Source organism: Acinonyx jubatus, chromosome B3 (assembly GCF_027475565.1).
Source record: "Acinonyx jubatus isolate Ajub_Pintada_27869175 chromosome B3, VMU_Ajub_asm_v1.0, whole genome shotgun sequence".
In the NCBI taxonomy this organism is placed as follows: domain Eukaryota; kingdom Metazoa; phylum Chordata; class Mammalia; order Carnivora; family Felidae; genus Acinonyx; species Acinonyx jubatus.
The window spans coordinates 36,530,269-36,548,831 of record NC_069386.1 but is presented as its reverse complement, the minus strand read 5'-3'; the positions used below and the strand labels follow the sequence as shown (position 1 = coordinate 36,548,831).

General features: G+C 44.0%; 3 protein-coding genes across 8 annotated transcripts in view; 1 reads left to right on the top strand and 2 right to left on the bottom strand.

Moving 5' to 3' along the window:
• Positions 1 to 9,605, top strand: part of PIAS1 (protein inhibitor of activated STAT 1) — a 119,613-nt gene extending 110,008 nt beyond the window's left edge. For 4 of the 5 annotated variants that reach the window (XM_015078456.3, XM_027067617.2, XM_015078446.3 and 1 more), the window contains exons 12-14: positions 2,968 to 3,110; positions 4,946 to 4,983; positions 5,598 to 9,605. In XM_015078456.3, the coding sequence (XP_014933942.2) occupies positions 2,968 to 3,110; positions 4,946 to 4,983; positions 5,598 to 5,891 (475 nt within the window). In that variant the 3' untranslated portion in view covers positions 5,892 to 9,605. The remainder of the gene's footprint in view (positions 1 to 2,967; positions 3,111 to 4,945; positions 4,984 to 5,597) is intronic. The other variant, XM_053223822.1, reaches the window with a different exon arrangement.
• A 2,531-nt stretch (positions 9,606 to 12,136) lies between these two features.
• The window catches only part of CALML4 (calmodulin like 4), a 10,156-nt gene continuing 3,729 nt past the window's right edge, over positions 12,137 to 18,563 (bottom strand). The window contains 3 exon segments of the mRNA XM_027067623.2: positions 12,137 to 12,453; positions 15,232 to 15,420; positions 17,514 to 17,654. Coding sequence (XP_026923424.1) covers positions 12,356 to 12,453; positions 15,232 to 15,420; positions 17,514 to 17,654 — 428 coding nt within the window. The 3' untranslated portion in view covers positions 12,137 to 12,355.
• Positions 17,514 to 18,563, bottom strand: part of CLN6 (CLN6 transmembrane ER protein) — a 24,479-nt gene continuing 23,429 nt past the window's right edge. For both annotated transcript variants that reach the window (XR_008299090.1, XR_008299091.1), the window contains exon 12: positions 17,514 to 17,654. The gene's annotated coding sequence lies outside the window, so the exon portion shown is untranslated. The remainder of the gene's footprint in view (positions 17,655 to 18,563) is intronic.

Below are 18,563 nucleotides of genomic sequence, written 5' to 3'. Positions count from 1 at the left end.
GTTATGCTTCAGTTCTCTTTAGCAAATACTGTTATCTGCTTTATGTAAAACACCCTGTGCCTAACCTGGGTGATAATAAAATGGGTAAGCACAGTCCTAACTTTAAAGAGTTTCACATTTTGTAGAGGATGGTAAGACAAGGAGCTGTGCTCTTTAAATGGACTGCCTCATGAGACACGTCGGAGATTCTCAACAAGAAGACTTCATGTTTTGCTGAGGCACAGTTGTAGCACCCCAAAGAGAAGTCTAGAAATAGGCGTGCCCCCTTTTAGGTATATATCGGGAGAATGATGTGGCCTGTTGTAACTGAGTAGGAGCTAGTCAAATAATCTCCTTCCAGCGAACAGTAGTGCCTGAAGAAAGAATGTTAAGTGAGAGAAGGCATTGTTGCAAAATTTCAGGGTTCCAGAGGGAAAGTTAACACCAGACCAAGGGCAGGCATTCCCATGCATGGAGTCCAATCACTGTCAGGTTTGATACTGTTTGATGAGATAAAAGATCTTCTATTTGGTAATAGTTGTAGTTACTTGAAAGGTAGAAGTTGCAGCAGTAAAAAGAACATAATTATGATAAAGGTAACTTGCCTGTTAGAAACTGACTATTTCAGGAATCTTCATAATACAATCAAACCTGTTACACAGGTTAGTATTTTCACTCCAGAGTAGCTTATCAGCACACGTCAGACAGAAATAAAGACATTAATAGCAGTATCATTATTCTATGTAAAAAATAAAACATGAATATCTAAACATTAATTCTACTTTAAATCCTACCTTATGAAGATTTACGTCTGATGAAAGCCTACCCGGATGCCTGTTACCCAACAAACCTGACCTTGTTTTTACACCAACTTATTTTATAAATCTGAGTGGGAGGGGAAAAAATGTCAAATTGCCAGAAGCCGGTATAGTTAGAACAAATATCTGTAGAATCTTGATCCCAAGATATTTTATATTTAATATCAAATTTTACTATGACCAAGTACATATTACCATATTATTTCTTTAAATACCATAATTGTAACGTTAAAAGGTATTTCATAAATCTCTGGGTGTATACCTAATGGATTAAATGCACCATTATATATGTAAGTTGCTTCTACTCTGTAGAATATTTATAGTAGTCACATATATACGTAAACTGTGCAATAATTTTGCTCTCTGACTGTACATTTTTCCTTAAAGGAAACTTTTTGGAGTGTTTAGAAATCTGGTATTTCAATTCTTTGGACATTTGCTTTGCTGTTTTTCCAAAACTAGTTGTGTTTATTATGTTTGGAAAATTACATTAGGTGCATTAACTGCTTCCTGAGCTTACCAGTGACCAATTAAACCCAGATAAAGTATTTACCAATGCCAGACCTTTCTCTGTTTACGGATAAAAACAAGCAACCTGCAAGTTTATGGCATTTTTAGAAGAATAATGCCATATTCAGCATTCGTGGCCATTTTACGATAATGACTAGCCAATAAATAAAAACCTCAACCCTAGGCATATTGTATTTGTTATTGTGCAGTGTAAAGGTGGAAATGCATCTTCAGAATAATATCACAAAATTGAAAGAAAAGGAGCCAGCCAGGAATTAGAGGCAAACATCAGTAAATGTAAAACATTTTGCTGTCTTCAGCCAGTGAGTGTTTAGTATTCATCCAGAAATTTCCTTTGCTGTTTGGTATACCAAGATATTTTCAAAGGCTAGCATTTCAACTGCTTTCTTCTGTCTTATAATCCCTTAGGCATTGTCAGAGGAGACAGCTAATGGAAAATGGTACTTTTTATAGATGTAAGAGGTTTAATTAAGTTTCCATTAGACAAAACATTTTTTATGAGGCAGAAGAGAGTATATTTTATGTTTCATATCCCATTCATGAAAATGTGGCGGAGGGTCATAACTAGAACTCTATTCCTGGAAATCCAACCTTGGCATCTTTTGAAATACTCTGAACTTGCATTGCACCATCGAAATTGAATCTCCACACCCAAGTACTTTATATGAAGTTTTAAAAGCAAAAAAATAGCCTCTTTATACCTTCTTTGTTCTTTATTTTCTATGACTCATATGCCTGTTAGCCTCTTGGATGATTGGGATAGCACATGAGCTTCATGTTTGCACTCAGAACTATTAGAATTCTTTTTCTTTTTAAGATCATTTCAGTTCTTTCTTGTCTTTTTCATCTTTTCCCCTCCATTTTGCTTTTTTAATTAATTTTTTGTAAGGAAAAAAAGATTTAATTTCTCAGCTACTTAAACATTTCACTTTTTTCTTCCAGAATCCCTTTTTTTTTGTCCCGTTCTTCCCCCCCCCCCCCCCCCCGCCATTATACTATTCTCTCTTTAAAACCTATCCACCACCTGTTCACTTTGGAGCACATCTTCTTGTCTTGCTGCCTCCGTTCGTTCAGCAGGCTTTGTATGCAAACAGTGTGCCGACAAGTGTGCGGGGCATTGGGAATACCAGGATAAACAGTACCGTGTTTCTGTTCTCGTAAAGATTACAAGTGTGGGGGCCAGCTGTTAGCGCCACTGCTCAGATTGCTGCCATTTCTCAGGCTTGTCTGTGTGTTTTCTTTGTGGGGACATACCTATACTTTTGATTAGACAGCATTCCAGTGCTTATTTTTAAAAGGTTTCCAAATTTTGGCTGCTATAGATATCTTTCACTCATATCTCGCTGAAGTGGCTCAGCCATGCCTTCCCCCTGCATTCCAAAAGTGTAGATGAGACAGCATGTGGCTTATGAATGTTGGATATATCATTTACCCATCCATTTCTCCCTATAGCCCCTGCAAAGTGCTACTCTATATACAGATTATTTCCGAATAATTATGATAGTTTAAATTATGTATTGCTTTGCTTGTCTTTTTATTTTCAGCACAAAAGCTAGGACTCATTTTGCAAGATGCGGTCCCCTTGTTAGAATTAAAAGTTCAACTGACTCATGAAAATTATGCGAACCTTTCCTTCTAGCATATTAAGTCTTCCACATCAAGCATCTCCAGTGTCCCGCACCCCAAGCCTCCCTGCTGTAGACACAAGCTACATTAATACATCCCTCATCCAGGACTACAGGCATCCTTTCCACATGACACCCATGCCTTATGACCTACAAGGTGAGTCACTGGTTCTTCTCTATTGTCACATAGCATTATGAATGCCTTTGATCTACATAGACTTCCTCCGGGTGAGTCTAGGGAAGAATGGAAAGATTGAAAAAACAGGGGCTTGGGCCTGGTGAACTGAGAGAAATTAACACGGTGGTCGTAAATAAATACAGACCCAGTTCCTTGTTTGTACCTTCATTAGTAGCCAATGTTTTACTACCAGCGGTGAGACTAGTACAAGGATCTCAAGGTTTTGTGACCTTCAGTGATGTACAAGTTGTTTTTGGATGACTTTCAATATGTTGCTTTGCAATTTGATATTTATGAAAACTATTTTTTTTTTCCTGAATCCAGTTAATAATGCAACTGGCATTGTGGGTAACTGTGTTGTATTATGTTTTAAATAATGCTGAATTAAGACATTGGGAAGTTTTAATTTTTGTTCCAGCAAACCTGATTCTTCTTTTTAAAAGTAGTTTGAAATGTCAGTATACTCGCTGCACAATGTATTTGGGGTTGATAATAATCACTTACGTTATCAAAAAATTATTAGTTCTGTGTCTTTGTAATTTAAGAATTTGTACATGTAAGAACATTTTTCTTTTTTATCCCAAAAAGCTGTGTGTGCGTACTGTAGAGAATTTAATACAAAAATATAAAGTGAAAGATTCCCTCCATCCCCTCCCCTACGGAAAAATCCGGGGCCACTGGCAAAGATTCTTGGAAGCTGAAATAGTTGAGTAGATTCTTAATGATTGTTATGAAAACCCTGTTTGAGCTCTGTCCAGTAGAACTTTCTGCGAGGAGGGAAATGTAATTTACAGTGGCCACTAGCCACATCTGGTTATGGAGCGTTTGAAACATGGCGGTTGTGACTGAAGAACTCAGTTCTTCATTTGACTTAATCTTCGTGAATTTGGGTACCCACATCATGTGGTTAGTGGCTACTCTGAGACAAGGCAGCCCTATTTCTCACTGAGGCTACTGCCAGATGTCCACATCAGGAACCACAGGGACTGTACATTTTGCAGATCCTCGTGTTGTAACCTGTTCCAGTGTAGACAGTGGATGGATCCTCAGAGGATTTGTGTCGTCATATTTTTATCTACATCTGCTTGTTATCCGTTCCCCCAAGCTTAGATATCAGAATGAGGCCTTTTATTCACATGGGTTTCTTGTTCTCCATATCATACATTGAGCGATGCGGACGAGAGTGGGAATTAGAAGGAGCAGCTTGCATGGACTCCATGGCAGCCAAGGACCAGACAGTCCTTCTGTGACACAGCACCCCAGCAGTCACACCCCTCCCATCTCTCCCCGCCCTCATGCCACTGGAGGATCTCTGAGTTGGAATCTGGTACAGATAGTGGCGAGTGAACAAATTTGAGAAAGAAAAAGAAAATCTGTGCTACAGCTTGCTTAACTTCCTCCTACGTAAAACGTTCTCACCCACAAAATGAGGCCAGACATAACGACATACCTCACAGGTGCTTGTGAGGAGTTCATTAGAGTAGTTTGAAATGTTAGGTAAGAGAAGTCAAGAAAAATTGGTGAAAAGTACTCTGTCCGTGTAAGGGATCATGTTCGATCCAGCAGGGTGGCAGTGACCCAAATCCCACAAATGGAGTTGCAAGGAGGGCAAATATGGCTAAAGCTTGAACTTCAGCCTTGGTAATCTAGAGAGGGGAGAGACCAACAGTGGGCTTCCGCTCTTCTTTTTAAATTCTAAATGAATTTAGAATTAGCATTTAAGATTTGTATTGGTTTCTAGAGTATTGGGGCATTAGGGAGGGTTTTTTGTTTTGTTTTATTTTTCAAAACTAAAATAATTTTTTTTCTCACAGGATTAGATTTCTTTCCTTTCTTATCAGGAGACAATCAGGTATGTTATATGAAACATATTGCTGTTGTCTTAATTGAACATTAAAGTATTTGTGAGTATATTATGTAGCTGTGAGAGAAGATAAATTTCTTAGAAAATTCAGAGTAGTCCTCATTATTGTTAAGGTTTTAAGCATTTAAATAAAAATCCCCTTGTTTCAGCTGTGCCTGAGTGTATAGTCAGAATAGTATCTATTTGTTGGTTTCCAGTACTCTTATATAAAAAAGAAACAGGGCAGTAAGTCAGTTGATAAATCCTTGGCCAGATATCTCCATTAGAGAAAGAGGGTGGACTGTCTTCTTTCCTGCTGCTAATGAGCATATGCCTCTTTGGAAATAGAGTTTTGAGAATTGTTCGCATTACAAATTAAAGCAAAACACAGCACAAGTTTTACTTTGGTTCTCCTCCCCCCCCACCCCCGGTTTCAAATATAAAAATGTTCTCAAGATCAAGAACGTGATCATTACATACGGCCATTTGACTGTGAAATGTTGCAGTAGATATTTCAGGCATACCAGATATGCAGTATGTATTAAGTTGAGGACTTTGTTCTGCTGAGAAGGTCTATGAATTTAGAATTGATGGGTGTTTTGTCTTCTGTCTTCCCTCCCCAGCATTATAACACCTCCCTCCTTGCTGCCGCCGCAGCAGCGGTTTCCGATGATCAAGACCTCTTACACTCGTCTCGGTTTTTTCCGTATACCTCCTCACAGATGTTTCTCGATCAGTTAAGTGCAGGAGGCAGTACTTCTCTGCCAACCACCAATGGAAGCAGTAGTGGCAGTAACAGCAGCCTCGTGTCCTCCAACAGCCTGCGGGAGAGCCACAGCCACACCGTTGCCAACAGGAGCAGCGCGGACACGGCGTCCATCTTCGGCATCATCCCAGACATCATCTCGTTGGACTGATTCCCTCGCCCCTGCTGCTCCCACCCCTACCCCAGATTAAATGAACTTGGCAGAAAGAAGAGAACTTTGTGCTATGTTTTACCTTATTCTGTTTAGAAAAGTACACAAGCGTGTTTTTTTTTTTCCTTTTTTTAGGGAAAAAATTAAAAGAAATGTACAGAGAACAAAACTATATTTTCAGTTTTACTTTTGTATATAAATCTAAGACTGCCTGTCTGATAAAACACTTGTAAAAAACAAAAAAAAAGGAAAGAAAAGAAAAAAAGAAAAAAAAAGTACCCACAAACCACCTTCAGTTCATTTTTTTCTGGATTCTGAAGATTTTTTTTTTCATCACTTGTCCTATGGTTTTGGTTTCATTTTACTTCAATGGCATTATTTTATTTGCAATAACAGAAAAGGAATTGCATGTATGAAGTTTTAAATTGTGGGCTTTTCTTTGTTGTGGGGAGGGGGCTGGGGGGAGATCGTTTTAATTTCCATTTTCTAAAACGGACAGACTTGGATTCTGTTTGTGCGTGTGCATATTTTATTCAGCCTTAAATTATAAATCTCATCTGTCCCACTGCATTCCCTGTGTATTTTCAGGACATAGCTCGTGGGTGTGTGTGTTCAGTGTGTGTGTCTGTGTATATTTTTCTGTCGTTACTGTTCCTTCTCCTCCCGAGTTTTCTGCATTCAGTTGATAAATCAGTTGCCTGCTTCTCTCAAAGTGCTTTGAAGGTCTTGAACTCCCGTATGAGCATCTTTATTGCTGTCCCAGTTGCATGTTCCCCATCACATATTCTCTCTTATTTGCTAGATACCCCCTGAGAATATGTTCTAGAGATTTGGAGTAAAGCTGTCTGGATAAAGGAGGAGGCTTGGCAGACCTGTGAATAATACACTTTAGTCTAGTTCTTTCTTCTAAATTTGGATTGCCAGTATTATGTATTTAAACCAAGTCTGTGAACACCTGCCTTTTTGGCCACGGGGTAACAAGTTTTCACGAAGATCTTCATGCCAAAGTAGGAAGTAAAAATAGCTTCAAAAGCCCTGTTGGGTGTCTTGTGCAGCTGACAGAGGTAAGGTTACATCGCTTCGAAAAAGAAAGCAAGACAGTCGATTACCCTAAAAGTAAATTCTCTTTGGAAAATACAGTGCACCACACACGTCCGTCTAGAAATCCACTATCTGATAAACAGTTAAAATGCAAAATAGGCTTGAGTCTTAGTCAATTTACTCCCTGGTTCTGAGTGAACTTCTTTTCTTAGCCTTGCTGTCTTGTTTGTTTTATTTTTTCTTCACCTTTTAAAGACACGCATGACATAGGAAAGTCAATATTGTTTCCTTTTTTCTTTTTTCTTTCTCTCTCTTTTTTTTAGAATTCATGGATCAATCTAATCTTATTAATAATGGAACATGTAAATATAGTGAGAACTGTTTTTCAGGAGATGAGTGTGGGTTGGAGGGAAGGAAGGTGGTTCTACTTGTGTTCCAGAATCCTCATCAGAGAAGGTATCTTGTCCTAAGGGGAGCACCTGAAGGTGTGGAGGGGTTTAGCCAGTTTAACAGAAAAGATGGAGGAAGGAGCATAACGCTTACCAGTTTCCCAGCCTGGATTTTTATATCACGACTGTTTATGTTCTCAGAGTTGGTGAAGGACCACCTTTGTGTATAAAAGTGTCGCTTCAACCTTGCAGTGGTAACAAAATGACCTGCTTTATCCGGGTAGAATTCAAGATGGCTGTATCTTCAGTTGTATGATAAAAACGGTTCACATGACTGTGTGGCATCTAAAAATAATACCTGTTTTTACAGCATCTCTCTGCCACTAAATTGTTGACTTGAATTTTGAAAAACAAGTTGGTGTTGATATGTATATGTGTGTGTGTATATATGTATTTATAGACAAGTGTGTGTGAGTGACACGTGAGTTAATAGTCTTCCCCTACGCATGTGTATCCACACACACATGGCTGAGTTATAGTCACTAAACAATTTGCAATAAAAACAAAAGATTCATTGTCGGTGAAAACAGGCATTAGTGTTTTAATAAATCTGCTCTTATGGTGAGTAAACTCTTTAAGAACGCTCGTTGCCATATTAACTTAGGCTAAGATTTAAGAGTACCATAATTTGTGTCTAAATTCAGACTGAGATAGAAATCACTCAAGTTGTGGGGTGTTGCTTCTTATTTCACACTGTAATAGGAAACATCATTTCTATTAATTCAGCTACCTAAAATGAATAGTTTTCTGTATCCTCTTTTCTTTGTTTTTCTGTCATTGTTGTTAGTGGTCTCAAAATTCTGATCAATAACTTTGTGTGTAGTGCTGAATCCCAAACTCTGAATGATCCAGTTGAAAACCCATCCCTGTCCTTCCTTCAGCTGAGATTTGGGGATGGTGAGTTTCCCTCAGTGTCCTGCATTATACCAGACTAAAGGAAGAACAGGTAATAAATAGGGAGAAAGAAATGTCTGTCTAGTGGCTTTGGTCATGTCTCCACAGGAGAAACGAACCATTCGATTGTCTTTCGATTTTAGTTCATTCCACTCTAAGGAGTTTGTTTCTTTCAGTTGTTGGCTTGCCAGAGTGTCGCAGTAGCAGTAGCTATCCCTCTGTCGGTCTCTTGGTCAACACTGGTCCATCAGACTGTTTTGATCGGTAGTCGTTATTGGTAGAGTCATGCCCTGCACCGTTATCTTCTAAGTTAAAAAAAAAAAAAAAAAAAAAAAGTGCACAGGCATTTCATCGGTTTTTTCCTTAACCCACCCTCACCCCACGCCAACACTGACATGCTGTCTGTGGACGAAGAGCGATTCCCAGAATCTTTAGGCAAGCTGCCACCATCCCCTTGCCGTGGGCTTTCCCAGTAGGTGCACATATGTTTCTGTTTCTGTACAGTACTCTGTGTTTTTTGATAAAATAGCTATTTGACTTAGCAGGGTTGAAGTGGCTTTTAATTATCTTGTGGGCATTATTGGACACGTCTTTTTAAAAACAATCTGACCTTAATCGTGCCACACTTGGTTGACTAATTTATTTTGAGCATTAAAGTTTTTCTTCTGTTAATTTAGACATTACCACAATTCTGTATCGTTACTGACTTAGGAAAGATTGCACTTAAGCTTCTGTTAAATGTGATTTCTTGGCAGATTTTCCTTTGAGTCACATGTCTGAAACAATGAACATATATCCCAATTTTAAACTAGCTAATTGTGGAAAGAACATTTTTAAACAATTCCAAGTTTAAATCCGTAAGACACTTCAAGATCTTCAGAACTTTAAAGCACATTTAAAATTATTTTAGTAAGAATTTTGTTTTATCAATACATGTTGAATTCTGTTTTTTAGTTAAAAAAAAAAAAACAAAAACACAAAGCTTAGATTTCAGAAAGAGGGAGGGAGAAGAGCTGGTGGTCCCAGAGTGTGCTGCTGTTAATTGTTTAATTAACAAAGGGGAAATGTATATAAGCAGATATAAAAGTTACCATAAATTCCATGAACTTAAATCTGTGATTCATTGCCTTAAAACTTTCTCTCTTAGAATTTCCATACCGCATGCCAAACCAGTAAAATGGCTTTTAAAAATGTATAGTAGACCAATGTCAGTTTGTATAAAAGTACCAAGTGAAAATATTTATTACATGCATTGGAAAAAAATTGTTTACCTATTGAATGTTACCTGTTTATGTAGAGCTCTTTAGATGTAATAAAAGAAAAGCCTTCAGTTAATTTGTCTTCTGTAAAATATACTGTGGGTATGCAAGGGACCATCCCCGTAAGAAAACTGATAATGCTTGGTGTTTCAGAGCACCATTCATCCAGAGATTTCAAAGCATGGCAGTTAATTCCCTTGCAACATGCTTTGAGGTAAGTAATGCATATACAACCATCATGCCCCCTTTCTTACTGAAATATGGCAAGCTTTGTGCTGAAACCACAGCATCTGTTTAGTTTTAAATCTATTTGATAATCTGCAGTTTGAGTGCTAAGAGAGGTGTGGCCTGTTTTTGTAAACAACGCTAGGTGCTAGGTAAACCAACTGGGATTTCAGGAATGAACAAGAAACGGCCTTGGGGTAGTAAGAGAAGGCCTTTCCTGGGGTAGAGGTTTCAGTGAGAACGAGTCACAGGGTCTTGGAGTCCTAGCCACTGAACACCCGGAGTTAGGAACACGGAGTCGGTGCAGATGAGCCCAGGCTCTAACGACCAAGCCACTCAGGTGCTTTGGGCAAGCGATACTTCCTGGTAGGAAGATGAGATTGTTAAAACTTTGCTTTAAAACCATCCTGGGACCATTCAGTGACAAACATTTAAAAAGCTTGGAGGGGAAGTACCCTTGTTTATTATTTTAGCCCAGAACTTCCTTTCCTGTCCTATCTAACTCCTAGGTATCTGCTGTATCATCCGTGGCATTCCAGATTGGCTGTGCAGGACTTGCTTCCTCATGTCCGTGCGAGTCAAAAAGAGATGTGGGGCCAGGACCCCTAAGCCTTGGCTGAGAGTGAAATGTAGCGGTCATGGGGTGCCGCAGAGAAGCCTTCAGGTAACGAAATCTAAGCACCAGCATACACACAACCCCCCCCCCCCCAACTTGCTTTGGCCTCTAAAAGGGCCCTGGGAACAGCCCTAGCAATTCTGTATATTTATTTCTGTTTTTTTTTTTTTTTAATGTTTATTTACTTTTGAGAGAGAGAAAGACAGAGTGTGTGTCGGGGAGGGGCAGAGAGAGGTGGGGGGAGACACAGAATCCAAAACAGGCTCCAGGCTCTGAGCTGTCAGCACAGCCTGATGCGGGGCTGGAACTGGTGAACCGCGAGATCGCCACCAGAGCCACCCAGGCGCCCCTCTCTTCATGTATTCTTAAAAGAAGGCCATCGAATTGTATAAGCCTCAGGCCCCACAAATCCTGGATGTGCCCCTGCACCATGTGAACCTGGGCTCCCCAGCCAGGTATCTAGTCACAAGTTCACCTACTTGGTGTCGGGGCCATTTACTGCCTGCCCCCAAGAGTGCTCGGAAAATGACCTTGGTGAGGTCTGAAGCCACAGCATCGGGAGATGGTTGCAGTAGCACGGGGACCGATCTGTCCCTTGCAGTTTCCCTTGTGCCTAGCCCTTAGATTTGTGTTTTGTGTAACCTCCCAAAAGACACACCTCCCTCTGAATTTAGTTTTCTTTTGCTTTGGCCACTAAGGTGCCATTAAAAAGCCACAAGCCCACAGAGCCCAATTTTGATACATAGAAGGATGAAAATCCCTGTGCTTAGAGCTCTGCCCTGCCCCGGCTTAAACGTGCTAGTGTGTGACTCCAGCCCTTTTTAGGGCTGTGCTGACACTGCCAGTGGATCCACAAATTTGTTGAGCACACGGGCAGCACCAGCCTGGCACCTCCTGGGTACATGAGTCACTTAAAAATCTCCAGCTGGAAGAGGTCCCAGCAGGGCTCTCGCTGTGTCCCAGCCATGGCCGGTTGCTCCCCTCATTACTTGCCATTAGTCTTGGGGGGAAATGGCTTGAAGCCATGATCAATTTGGCCCACTTGAGCCGACCCCTCCTAGTGCCGTGACCCTCTCCGATAACAGTAGAGCTCGAAATTCAGACGGGAGCTCCTCTCAAGCTCTGCGGGGTCCTGATGAATGCAACGTGTCACATCTGACGTCCTGTGGTGTGGGCTGTAAAGCCGGATCACTCTTCCTGCTGTTTAGCCGATGCCGCCCCGTTTTAACACGACGGTTTTCACTCTATGGTCTGTGTTTATGAATGAATATCCCGAACTGTGTCACTATGTGCTGAGCTGGGAATAAGAATTTGTAAGCGGCCCCGTGGTGCCACAAGAAATGTTAACCATGATCTTTCGTTCATTTGTTTTAGCTCTTTGCTTGATGCTGGTTCTCAGCTAGCACTGGCTTTGCCTTGGAAACGTGGAAGATGGTTCCAGCACCCAAATACAGAATAGTGTCTTTTGGTAGACTGTCCTTTTTAGGGGACCCACCCGCATGGTAACTCAGGACCGCACAGTGCTCTGCGATTGGCAATGGCGGTTTCAAGCCACTATTTCAGACCATCCTCAGGGGGCTCTGTGAGGTAAGAAGTAGGAATCTAACTTTAGGAATCCAGCTGAGGCTTTGAGGGGGTGAAATGACTTACCCAGAGTCCAGAGTCACATAGCTTGGCAAATGGCAGAGTCAGAACTGGAACCCAGGCCCAACTCCAAACCTTGGGCTCTTTCGATGCTATAAAGGGCTGGACTAATGGTAGTTATTAAAATCAGTATAAATCTTTTTATTAAAGGCCTGCTGATGCCACGGCTGAGATCCTTTAGTCTCAGAGCCAAGCTACCCTCTGGTACTGTCGGGTCATGTCACCCCGCTGCCGTGTTCACCATTTCCCCAGAGGGAACGGAACACTTTTCTTTTCAGAAGCTCCTCATCTCTGCATCTCCAGGGCCAGGGGGAGGCTCCCTCACATCCTCTTCGCTCAGTAGTCCTGCACAGGGATGGTGATCTTGTCGATAAATTCATCATACTTCACTTTGCCATTTGGTTCAATCTCTGCTTCCCTGAAAAGATCGTCCACTGCAAAAAATCACATTAATTTTTCAGGTTGGCCATAGTGTTACATGATAGGACATCGAGTCAATTACTGGGGGGCTGAGACTCCCCAGGGGTCTTCCCTTGTGTCCAATGGACCGTTCCTGTAGACTAAGTAATAAACTAGTGAACAGAACAGGACAACCCATCCCCTGTCCCTGAAGGCCACTGATTCACTTTTGAGCTAATCAGGCTTTCTGCAGGGGCCAGGATAGAGGGTAAGGAGGTGTACTAAGTGAGGATTAAGCCACTGAGGCCACTTTGTGCTTGTTGTTTTTCTCTTCATCTTTTTTTAAGAAAAATATCTGACCCCTGTGCCTGTATTTCCAGAAACGTTTGATGTGGATTTTACCTCCTATAGCCCACCCTCTCAGCCTCCCAGCAGAACAGACAGCCTCAGCAGCCCCATCCTGGGCCACCCTGTCCCTGGCTTTGGCCTGCCAGCTCTCCCTTCCAAATTGGCATGCCCCACCCTAAGAAGGGACTTGGTGACAAGTGGTGTCGGCCACCATCACCTCTCTTTTAAGACGTGTGTGTTTAGGGATGGGGGTAGTATGAGAGAAAATAAATTCAACTGTGTCTAAAGCTCATAGTATACAAAACTGCCATTGTTCTCTGACATTGCTAAAAAAAAATCATTTACTTGTTTCTTCTGGTTCTGGATTCCTCAGACAAAATACTAGCTTGTCCCAGATGTTGGCAAGAAAGGCCATTTTGGCTTACGTTTCTCCACACTGGCCTCATGGGGCCAGCCTACCTTTGGCTCTTTGGGCCATCCTCATCCTCTTGCAAAAACCGTTTCACTGCCCTGTGTCAACTTCCCTGGCACTAGATGTCCCCGACACATAATTCTGGGCAGTTGGGAAATAGCCCGTGATTCTCTGCTCAACCGTCCATCCTCCCCTAAAATATAATTACTCTGCTGTGTGCCTAAGCTGATGGTAATTCTGAGTATGTTTAGAATGTTGCGGAGACTGTAATTTATCTTGTTTCCTGAAGAAGCTTCTACCCATCATCCATTTGGTTCAGACCTTCCCAGTGGACAGGCCCAACACCAGCCTGCGACATCAAGCACTGCAGCCTTCTCCTGTCCAGAGAAGGGGCCGCACTTCACGGCCAAGTGCTGATGATGCCTTCTGGGTAGAGCGGTGGGTCCCTCTGACCCCATAAAGAACCAGGGTGCTGAAATTCTAAGCCTGTCCCAGGCCTTTGAATGGAGGCCTCCCTGGCAGCCTTCTCCAGCTGTTTGGAGGATGCTTCTTAATAAAATTGAAGGTTTTCTTTCAGTCATCCAGGGTAAAAGATTCCTACTTCTAGTATCATCTTTCCTCTCTCCCACAACGAGAGGAAGGGAAATCGGGCTTCCCGCTTGTCTGGAACACATTACCAGTTTGTTTGAAATGTCACTTCACTGGTTAAACAAACAAGATGCGTGTGAGTTTGGGGGCCATGGTGTTGCTTTAGACTGAGATCATTAACCATAAGAATTAAGGTCCCAGCCGGCCCCCTCTGCCAACACGCCGCCTGGAACATAAAAGGCCGAGCGGTGTCCTCAGGGCCTGAGAGCGAAGGCGAGCCCATGTTTTTCCCCGGTTCACATTAACACAGCTACAGTGAGAGATGGGATCGTGATAGCTGGCAGCCTGAAAAAGCGGGGGAAAGCTGAATCTGCCGTCTGTAGCGCTATTTTTAAATGTGCTGTGCCTTAGTGACTGCGGATAAAATCTTAAGTAGACTGCTTTACAGAATGTTAGCTCTTGGGAGGATCTGAGGGACTGTCTATTGTAACATTGTTTCCCAAAGGGAAAACCGAGGAGAGTGAGAGAGGTTAAGAAACTCATCTGAGGTCCCGCAAATGAGGCGGGGGGGGGGGGGGGGGGGGGACCAGGAGTCCAATCTAATTCAAACCACAACCTTGCAACCCCTCCGCTGGTCCCTTATGATTTAACCAAAGGCTAAAAGGTCCACGGTTACTGAAGCCTTTTCCTCCGGCCTGCTTGTGTCCTAGCCCAGCCCTCCCGGCCCCACCACAGGCAGGCCCAGCGGCCTAACTGGAAATGCCAGCCTCTGGTGGTCAGCCTGGGATGGCTGGTGTGGCAGGGCCCAGGGGCTAGGCTGGAAGATTGCCAGCGGATGGCCCAACATTGGGGTCATCCCATAGAGCGTCCAAAGGGCTTTCCCAGAAGACCATGGCCCCTTGTCCTGCTCTGAGGTAGGAAGGCACACTGAGCTGCTAGAAGGTGCCAGGCGAAGGCCACCACGGACGCTCCTTATGGATGAGCTCTTAAAGCTGGCTGAGTCGTGAGAAGAGGGAGCAGAGTAGCATCTCAGTTTGGAAGCTCTTGGCATTAGTGACAACTTCAGAAGACAGCCCTGGCAAGGGGAAAGAGGCTCGGGGGACGTGCGTGTGTCCAACTGACCTGCATTCAACAACTAGCTGTTACCCGCCAGTTACTCGTGTCACCATTTAGCAGTGTAAGGGGGCCACTAATGCCCCCAGGACTGTCGTGAGCGCTAAATGAAGGCCCATAGTAAGGCCCAAGTAGATCTGGGCTGGGTTTCCCCGGGTCTTCCCTTCACCCTGGCAGACTTCCTCTGTCACTCTTGGGCCCCCTCGTTCTTCCCCTGGGCTCCAGAGTTCACTGAGCAGCCGTCTGGGGCATGCATCAAATGCGGTGTGTGCACAGTCCTGCCGGCATGGTGTCCTTCCCCCAACTCCCTAATCCTCCCCTGCTGTTAGGAAGGAGGGACCCAGGCCTTTACCTTCCTTGTGGGTGAGCTTCTCCCCCAGTGTCATGAGTTTTGACCGCAGCTCGGACGCCATGATGTAGCCTTTCTTCTCCTTGTCTGTCATCAACATGGCCAAGAGGATTTCTTTCTTTGGGTCCTCTTGTTTTATTTGCGTGTGCATAATGGTCAGGAACGTGGAGAAATCCAGCTCTCCGTTTCTGTCTGGGAAACCCACAAACACAGCAGACTGAGCAGGGAGGGAAGAGCTAACTGGCCCCCTGCCCAAGTCTTTATGGCCAGTTCAAGGGCCACCTACTTCAGGGAGTGCCGTGATGGTGCTGGCGTTATAGTGAGGATGCGGCTGAGATCCCACCATGGATCTGCCTCGTTCAATCCTCCCAGTAATCCTCAGTGACCATGGCTACCATTGCCCATTTTGCCCACCCAGAGCGTGGGGTCATCTCACAGAGCAGTGGCAGGACCAGGATGGAGCACACTTCCTCTGCCCCTCTTCCGGGTGCTTCCCTCCTGCCCTGAACTGGAGGGAGGTACCCCACGCGTCTATGCTTGCAGCCACTGCAGTACATCCACAAGGACGCACAGGTGACCCACCTGGAACCTCAGGCCCCAGTCCCACCCGCTCACCTGCCTTTCTCCTCACTGCAGCCTCTGGCCTAGGCTCCCCAGCCCAGGCCCCTCCTCCAGGCGCGCCTGGGCCCCTCAGCCCAGGCCCTGGCCGGCTACAAGTGCAGGAAGTCAGAACTTCCCCTCACCACAAGTTCCTGTTTGGAGGAGACAGAAGCCAAAGGAAACCACCACCCCTTCAGAGCTGGAAACAGGGGATCTCAGTCACGAAGCACCCCATCACCAGGCTCCAGATCTTCAGAGGCCTGCCTCCAGGATGGGCTCCTAGCGCTGCCACAGGTATGCTCTGCTGGGACCCCAGGGTAACCCTAGCAGGTGGTGCGAACCCATCTGCAAGACGAGCAACGAGATGCAGACACCGAGGCCTTTGGGCTCCAGGTCAAGTGCTCTTTCCGGTCTACCTCCTTCCTCTGGGCCAGTCTTTCCTTCCTGTGTGTCCAGCTACCAGTGCAACATCCATCCTGGCCTCTGACACCTCTCTTTTTGGGTTTTCTTATTTTTGTTTCTTTAAAAAACAAATTAAAAAAAATTTTTTTGTTTATTTTTGAGAGAGAGAGATAGAGCATGCGTGGGACAGAGGCAAAGAGAGAGGGAGATACAGAATCCGAAGCAGGATCCAGGCTCTGAGCTGTCAGCACAGAGCCCAACATGAGGCTTGAACTCATGAACTGTGAGATCAGGACCTGAGCTGAAGTCGGACGCTTAACTGACTGAGCCACCCAGGCACCCCTAAAAAATAAATTTTTTAAATTATTTTTTAAATTTAATTAGAGAGAGCATGCGCAAGTGGGGGAGAGGGGCAGAGGGAGAAAGAGAGAATCTTAAGCAGACTCCACACTCAGTGAAGAGCCTGATGGCAGGCTCAGTCCCACGACCCTGGGATCATGACCCAAGACAAAATCGAGAGTCAGATGCTCAACTGACTGAGCCATCCAGGTGCCCTTCCCCCCAAAAATAAATTAAAAAAAAAACAACAAAACTTGTTTCTAGTTATCAAAGTCCTATATGTTCCCACTGTCAAACAAACAAGAAACAACAATAAAGGGTATACAAATCATCCCTAATCCCATCTCCAGAGAGAACAATTTGGTAGCATCTTGGGTGGGTTTCCTTCTACCCTTTTTCTCAGAGTGTTGCATCGTTTTTAGGAGGTCAGTCTTTGGAAGAAGAAATCAGGTCCCAACCCTGATTCCACCATTGGCTTAAGAACTTGGGCAAGTTACCTAATGGTTCTGACCCTTGGTTTTTACCTACGAAACAGGATGATGCCTACTTCACAGTTGTTCGAGCTAAGCACGTCACAAGTACTCAGTGAAGGGAGACACGGGGGATCGCTGTTAGCCCTATCTGTACGGCAGGTTTGTGATGACCTAGTTGGAACGTCTAGATCCCGTGGTCCCCTGTGCGAGATGGGGTGGGGGTGGGGGGGGTCACTGGTTGCTATGAGGATTCAAGGAAGCCTGAGGGATACACTGTACCCCTGGCCAGATGTCTCCACAGCTAGCGCTGGTGAGTTCTGACTCCCACCTGCCCCTCCACCGGCTGAGCTGTTCACACCCCCACCCGCTGGGCACCCCCTGCTGGGCCCCTCCCCAGGACCAGAGCTGCCAGGCTCAGGGCCCACCCACCAGCCCAGATAGTGTATTCCCCTCTGGCAAGCGCCCACTCACCGATCCCATGAGTCTGCAGGTGCCGCTGCACCTCTCCAGGTGTCGGGCTGGCCCCCAGGCACCTCATCACCACCATGAGGTCAGTGGCTTTTATCTTCCCCCGCTGCTGCTTGTCATACAGGGAGAAGCATTCCTTGTACTCTGTGCACAGCCCAGAAGAGAGAGTCAGCCGCACATACTTGCTCTCCACCCCCATGCCCTCTCTGTCCTCCCTTTCCCTTCCCTCCCCCTTCCTTTTGCTGACTCCCTCTCCTCCTCCCTTCTTAGAGTTGCCAGATACAGCAAATGAAAATACAGGGCTGCCATATCCTATTGACTAGAAGCAAGTTACGGTTTCCACCGACACTCAGGGGTAGGGGATCATACTGGAACATGATTACTAGGAGATGGGGATCCTGAGGGCCGCACTAACATCTATCCAACACACCACGTGTTGCAAAGAATCTAGGGTGACCATGTACATCCTGCTAGACATGCACCAGGGGCTTTCTGCTTTCAGTGCGTCATGTGTTGTCTGTGCTATTCTGTGACAATATTTGTCGTAGCATTGCTTGTTATAGTAGAAGATTGGAAACAACCTAACTATATATCAATGGAAGATTGGCTAAATATATTACATTATAGTCATAGCATGGACTGTTTTGCAGCTGTTTAAAAAAAATGAAGCAGAATCATATACACAAATCAAAACAATCTCCAAGAACAGAGCTAAGTAGGACTAAGGCAAAGGACATAATAGTCCATCTAATATGCTGCCATTTGTGTTAAAATAAATAACGGGGGAAAGGGAGAGAAATACCACTTAATGATATAAATAATTGGAAAAATTGCCTGAAGGAAAATGGAAGACTGAGGAATAGGAATGGGAGAGAAACTTTACACTGGATATATTTTTTACTTATTTTTTAACTGTGTATCCTGCCTATTCAAAAATAGAGTAATAAGAATTTTTTAAGGAAAAAAAATTACAGGGCTGCCAAGTTAAACTGAACTTCAGATAAACAGTGAATACGTTTTTAGTATAAGTATGTCCCGCATTTTGCATGGGAT